A 6,264-nucleotide genomic window follows, 5' to 3' on the forward strand; every position below is an offset into this window, starting at 1 on the left:
TGTGGTGCCTGGGCAGTCGGGAGAGGGTTTCTCACCCCAGTACGGGCAGCAACGCTGCCTGGCACGTGACCGGCAATCCCTTAGTATTTGTCGAATGAATGAATGTATGAATCATTGTATGATCTCGGGCAAGTTGTACGACCTGGCTGTGTGATCTCAGGGTCTCATTTTTTGGTGTAAAATGAACAGACTGGACTAGAATGTGTAGAACAAAATAGAAGGTGTTCTCCTGGGAGGGGTAAGCATTCCCCTCTCCATCCCCAGGACCTTAATGGATCCCCCAAACAGTGGTTCTAACCCTGGCTGTAAGTTAGATTAACTGAAGCCCCATATGAGACCACTAAACTCAGAATCTCTGGAGATGAGGCCCAGCAACAGGTAGTTTTTAAAGTTGCCCAGATGACTCCAATGTCCAGCTGGTTGAGAACTGGGAGCCTCTAGGGACCCAGTTTGTAAACCACGGCGCTAGGTGAAGGCCGGCCTAGGTCCTCGGGCTGAGACTTACGGTTGGTGATAGGCCTCTCTTTTCATGTCCCATCTCCCATCCCCCAAACCCAAACTCCTGATAGCCAAAGGACCAAATACCAGGGTCTCTCAACCACTCACTGCTGACGCTTCAGACACGCACAATAGCTCTTTGTTGTGGAGGACTTTCCCGGGCATTTTTGGATATTTAGCGGCATCCCTGGTCTCTGCCTACTAGATGCCAGTAGCACATCCTCAAAACCCCCAATCAAAACAATCAAAAATGTCTCCAGGGCTTCCCTGGTGGCACAGTGGTTGAGAATCTGCCTGCTAATGCAGGGGACACAGGTTCGAGCCCTGGTCTGGGAGGATCCCACATGCCGCGGAGCAACTAGGCCCGTGAGCCACAACTACTGAGCCTGTGTCTCTGGAGCCTGTGCTCCGCAACAAGAGAGGCCGCGATAGTGAGAGGCCCGCGCAACGCGATGAAGAGTGGCCCCCGCTTGCCACAACTAGAGAAAGCCCTCGCACAGAAACGAAGACCCAAAGGCAGAGGTCGAGGCCATTTGACAACAGGTTTAGTTGGGCCTCTGTGGGAGTCTTCACAGTATTAAAAGGAAGGGTAGCATGCCAGCAGGCTGACTGATGTGGTCTCACTCTAGGGGGAGGGACTTTTCCAGAACACTCATTCCCGGATTCCCAATCAGTCACAGGAGGGCCAAGAGGAGCTTCTGGGGCAGACAGCCCCCGCTTTCCGGGAACAGGCAGAAGGGGGTGTGGTAGTGGGAGTGTGTATGGAGGGGATTCTTTCCTTCTGTAGATATTTTCCTGGCACGGTGACTGCCTCTGTCTGATTGGTTGAGGACTGGAGGGGAGGAACTTTCCAGCTGTGGGTGCCTGGGTCCCTGGAGGCCATCTGACGCTGGGATTGTGGGGATGTCTGGGTATCAGGGTCTGGAAGACTGAACCGTTGGGGCTGGAACTAAGCGTCTGGTTGCCCCCTCCCCCCCCCCACCCCCCGAGAGAAGTGGAAGTTGTGGGGACATGCTCCTTAGAACTGGAGGCTAAGATGTGTCCTCGTCTTCACAAGTCACTGTTTGCTTGGAGGTGGCTGTACCTGAGGGAAGACAGAGGGTGGGAGCCCAGGGCAGGGAAGGGGAGGGGGCTGGGAGGGAAAGAGGAAGGATGGGGGGTGGGGAAAGGTACTGATGGGTCGGAGGTAGTGAGGCTGTTTCTGGCCCTTATCCCCCAACTCACTCCACCGCGAAGCTCAGAATACCCAGGAGGAGGGTGGCTCCGGAGACGAAGAGCAGCAGAATCCTGGCTTCCCAAAGATCGTGACTTCCTGCAGGGACCCCAGGAGGCAGTGAATGATCCCGGGGACCACACCCATCGATGCTGGGGTAGCCTAACAGCTCAGAGATCTGGGCGGGGTGAGGCAGGGGTGGGGAGTGAGGACCTGGGAAGCAGCGCTTTCGGGGCCAGCAGTACACCTCGAAGCCCTGGCAGGTGGAGCAGTTGTACAGGATGGTGCTGCCCCCTGCAGGAGACAGCAGGACCAGCTCTGGGGCGGGAAGCTTCGCTGAACCCTGCGAGAGTCCCACACTTCCTCCCCAAACTGCAGGCTCTCCTCAGGTCCCCCGAGGCCCCTGGCCCTTGCTACCCCTTCCCTTTCCTACTCACGGCAGGCGGGAGCACAGAGAGCTGAAATGAAAGACAAGGAGGATGGGGGTGGATGGGCTCAGCCACACACTCCTTTGCCTGAGGACCTAGGCACCCCTTGATTCCTCCCCGCATCGGTACCTTCCCTGTTGTATTCTGGGAGCTTGGTCTTTTGAAGCCATTTCCAATATGAAAGGAGTGAGGAGAGAGACCCTTTGATCTCTGGGGAGGCAGAGAGCAGCTTTAGTGCCCGGGGTCTCAGCAGGGCCGGTTCACCTCCACACCTTCACCCAGCGCCTCCCCATCACGCCCTCCTGTCTCCACCCACCCACCACCCTTCCCTGCCTCCCCAGCCCCCTCCTCCCAACCCCCTCCTTGGTGCCATCCAAGCCCCTATGTGGTACCTCCCCCTCGACCTCACCCATGACCCTCAGGACTCTGTGAGTCTTCTCTGTGACTTTTTTCAAGGATGCATCATCTGTGGAGATGGATAAGGACCGGGCGAGATTCCCTCATTGGCCCAGAAGGAGGTTCTGGGGCCTTTCCTGACTTTCCCAGGGTTTGAAGAAGCTCTCCCAGAGGGAGAGGCCAGTGTGTCCAGAGAGGCCAGTGGACTGAGAAGATGGCTGAGAGGCACAGCTGGGAGGCCACATGCAGCCCCCTTAGGGCACAGGGGTGACTGTTGCTGAGCCCATCCCTGGATGTCTGATCTTACCTAAGGCAAAGGCCGAGAAGTTCCAGGAGACTTCACAGTCCTTCCACTGGGCCTCCATCTGGCTGCAAAGCTGAGCCAGGCGGCCTGACAAGTCATGGTCTGGGAAGCGGCAGAGGACACAGGCCTGGGCGGCTGCCAGGAAGATCCCACCTAGTGCCAGCATCCACATGAGGCCCGCTGCGGGTTCTGGAGCGGGGGCTGGCCCCACGTAGGCTGGGAAGGCCTTAGAATGCTCTGTGATCCTGGTTCCAGTCCTTTGCCTGGAGGTTCTAGAGTGTTCCAGAACAGTTGGAGTCTCTAGAACATTCCAGAACAGTGCCACTGCTCCATCCCTGACTGACTGGGGTAAACCTGGGGCCCAAGGAACTGGGGCCAGAGGAAGGAACCTCTAGTGGGACATGGACAGAGAAAGCAGGTCTTCTGCTGCACTCCCAACCTAGCCCTCAGCAGCCTTTACGAGTTTGTGGTTCCAAAAGCAACTTTAATTTTCTTCTTGTAAATCATGACCAGTGATAAATAATAAGTGACTCCCCCAGTGAAGAAGTTGTTTGTGAGTATCCCATCCCTTTCCATATCCTCCCCCACTCTCTCAAACTCTTCTGTTCATCTCCTCTCTGCCCTGGGCAGCCTTGGGCCTTCCCCAGCCATCTCCTAGCAACAGGCTCATTGTTGCCTTAGTAACCGAGAGTTCTATACAGGCCTCCAAGGCCCAGCTAAGCCCAGTGACTTCTCTTACTTCTCACCAGAAGATCCTAGTGACTCAAAGCCCAGCAGGCCCCTCCTGCCTACGTGGTGATGTGAAGCACATGTACACACACACACCTTGGGATTAACCTAATTCTCAGTCTACTCACACCCATACCGCGGACACACCTGGTGCCAAAATAGTTTCTGAGCAACCCCAAACAGGCCTGGACACGCAGAGACCACAGAAAAGCCAGCACACAGACACCACCTCCAGCGACATGGATGGGAGCCAGGATGCCAGGGACCCATGCATCAGTCAGACTCACTGGCTAACAGGCATGTTCACATGAAGGAAGGAAGGCCAGGACGCAAGGAGATGCCCCGCTACTCCCCATGGCCAGCCCCACCATCAATATGGGATCCTTTAAAACACTTGGATCTCCAGAGGGATGCTCCAGCCCCATAGTTAATGGGGATTCTCCTAGCTCCCTTGTGCCAAGCTAGGATGGGGTGTAGTCCTTTCTGTCTCCCTCAGTGGTGGCTTGGAACACAGCAAAGAATCTCCCTTCCCGTGTTTCAGAGTGTTCTGACCTATCATTGGTCAGGCCAGGCCAGGCCACCAGCTCCAGGAGAAGTCACAGTCCAGAAGACCACATTAGAGCAATCTAAAGTCTCTCATTTCCCCCAGACCCCACTGTCCCTCCATGGTTCTGCTAAGCCTAGCCTGGGCAGAGAAGCATGCCCACTTTTCCAGACCCTGGATACTAAGCTCCAAGCAAGGAAACACCGAAGGTCCCCAGGCTCAGGCGAGGACCAGCCAGGGAAGCTTCTCCACCCCTCCCAGGATTAGCACCAGTCCAGACCCTCTGGTCTCATGAGCCCTTGGGCTCTCTCTGGTTTGGGGATTCCTGCCCACATCTGGGCTCCAGTCAGGTGCAACGGGGCCCCTGACTCTCACAGCTCCAGGAGCAGAGCTAGGAAGAGGCTCAGGAGAGACTTCACCCTCTTTACTGACCCATTCTTTCTAACCCCCCCTCGCCCACACAGTCAAATTGAAGGCAGCATTCCTAGTTCTCAGTTCCTAGTGCCGGACAAAGCGCAGAGATCGGGAGTTGAGCAGGTCTTCGGGGTCAGGGAAGACGGAGTCGAGACGGAAGCCATGCTCCAGGGCCACCCGCAGCACCTCCTCCAGGAAGCCCGGAGTGCCCACCACCTCCCGTCGCTCTCCTGGCCCCCCAGTCCACAGCGGCTGCAGCCCCAGTCTCCTGTACTCCACCTCGGGGAGCTCTGCAGGGCAGGGGGCCCATTCCAGATGAAAGTGTGGGCCTCCCTCTGCCCTGTCCTCATTGGCCACACCAAATCGGGCACGCATGGCACCCAGACACTCAGGGTCGGTGCAGAAGAGGTTGGCCCGGAAGGTGTCCACCTGGACAGAGCTCAGCTCATAGTGGTGTGGGCCCCGACGAGCAGAGAAGTGCACCAGGCGGGGGCTGCTATCTACATCTGCGTGGAGCAGGGCGGCTGTGGGTGCCGGGGTCCCCTGAGAGGCCTCCAGTTCCCGCAGGGCATCCAGGAGGGGCCGGATCTGGTAAAAGTCAGCCTCTGCCCTGAGAAGCGCTGTCTCCCCGTATCCACAGGGCAGGTCCAGGCGGCCCAGCCGTAGGAAATTGAGGATGTGCCGGAAGGCCTTGCCATCTCGGTCGATAAAGTAGTGGCCGCCTCCCTGGGGATTGAGGTTGGGGGTCATGGGAGTACCGGCCCTAAACATGGCCCCCAGCATGGAGTCTGGGAATCGAGTCAGGGTCTCCAAAGTAGTGGAATATAGCGTGCCCCCGACATTCAGGGTCACGGGGCCCCCAAAGGAGGGGGGCGAGGAGGGCACAGGAGGAGGAGAAATTTTGAGGAGTATCGAAGACACCGAAAGAGAAGAAAAGGCAGAACTTCCTGGATGTGTGCAGAATTGGGTCGTAAGGTTCAGACTGTCTCTGGGTCGGAGGCTCAGGTTGAAGTACAAGGCAGCAAGATTGGGGGCTCACCCCAGCTACCTGGGTGGTGGAGGATGGTTTCCGGGCACAGAAACGCCGGAAAGGTTGAGAGAACGGATGAAACGGGCAGAGGGAGGTCAGAGAGGGACGGGAGATTTAGGTCCAGACGCATCCGATTCTGGGTGGTCGGCGACTCCTTTCTGTGGTCTTCAGACAGTGGGTTTCCGCAATCCAACCAGCAGGTGACGGTGGCGAGCACAAGGCCGACTCTGAAGGGACCAGCTTCTCGGGCAGACCGCTGTCACCGTGGGCGAGTCCACGCAGGGCTCCGGGGGCCAGTCAGAGGCCTGGCCTGGCCTGGCTCCGACGCTGGTCCCAGGAGAAGGAGGCGAGGCTGACCGGAGCCGATGGCGGAGGTGCCTCTGTATCGGCTGGGGAGCGAAGATACACGCTCAATCCGAGCTGGGAGTGTCCTAGGACTCCTATGGAAGCAGCCGGGAGTCTCGGGACCTGACGCCGCCGCCTTCTCCGGCTTTCGCCGCAGCCGCTTAAGTACTCTCCGCCCCAAGGAGGTGGCCTAAGGGCAGCGGCCGGGGGCCCTTTAAGAGGCAGCCCCGCCCCCTGGGCGCCCCGCCCCCGCCCGGAGCGCGCGGCTCCGGTGGTGGTGGAAGCGGAGTGGCGAACTGGAGAGACGGGGCTGACGGGCTGGACTGGCGGGGGGGGGCGCGGGGGGGGGCGCGGGGGGGGGGC

The 6,264-nt window shown here is 58.4% G+C and overlaps 2 protein-coding genes across 3 annotated transcripts; both read right to left on the reverse strand.

Annotated features, from left to right (window-relative positions):
• Positions 1-1,555: 1,555 nt before the first annotated feature.
• Positions 1,556-3,058, reverse strand: TMEM95 (transmembrane protein 95). 2 transcript variants are annotated; one of them, XM_024731356.1, is made up of 7 exons: positions 2,843-3,011; positions 2,549-2,605; positions 2,269-2,349; positions 2,149-2,169; positions 1,925-2,005; positions 1,723-1,802; positions 1,556-1,582 (listed from the first exon to the last, which is right to left on the reverse strand). In XM_024731356.1, the coding sequence occupies exons 1-7, from the start codon at positions 3,009-3,011 to the stop codon at positions 1,556-1,558; spliced, it is 516 nt and encodes a 171-aa protein (XP_024587124.1). The 2 variants fall into 2 exon arrangements, with proteins under 2 accessions (XP_024587124.1, XP_024587125.1); XM_024731357.1 differs by lacking the exon at positions 1,556-1,582 and having other exon boundaries at positions 1,719-1,810; positions 2,843-3,058.
• Positions 3,059-3,239: 181 nt separating this feature from the next.
• KCTD11 (potassium channel tetramerization domain containing 11) lies at positions 3,240-6,062 on the reverse strand. Its single transcript, XM_024731332.1, has one exon. The coding sequence runs from the start codon at positions 5,307-5,309 to the stop codon at positions 4,611-4,613; it is 699 nt and encodes a 232-aa protein (XP_024587100.1). The 5' UTR covers positions 5,310-6,062; the 3' UTR covers positions 3,240-4,610.
• Between the last annotated feature and the right edge of the window lie 202 nt (positions 6,063-6,264).

This window comes from Neophocaena asiaeorientalis, unplaced genomic scaffold (assembly GCF_003031525.2).
Source record: "Neophocaena asiaeorientalis asiaeorientalis breed wild unplaced genomic scaffold, Neophocaena_asiaeorientalis_V1.1 scaffold1189, whole genome shotgun sequence".
Classification (NCBI taxonomy): Eukaryota; Metazoa; Chordata; class Mammalia; order Artiodactyla; family Phocoenidae; genus Neophocaena; species Neophocaena asiaeorientalis.

Coding starts and splice junctions, on each gene's coding strand:
- TMEM95 (XM_024731356.1), bottom strand. CDS start 3,011: ATGTGGATGCTGGCACTAGGTGGGATCTTCCTGGCAGCCGCCCAGGCC. Junction 2,606..2,842: donor CTTCTCGGCCTTTGCCTTAG/GTAAGATCAGAC, acceptor CCATCTCCACAG/ATGATGCATCCTTGAAAAAA. Junction 1,803..1,924: donor CCGAAAGCGCTGCTTCCCAG/GTCCTCACTCCC, acceptor GCAGGAAGTCAC/GATCTTTGGGAAGCCAGGAT.
- KCTD11 (XM_024731332.1), bottom strand. CDS start 5,309: ATGCTGGGGGCCATGTTTAGGGCCGGTACTCCCATGACCCCCAACCTC.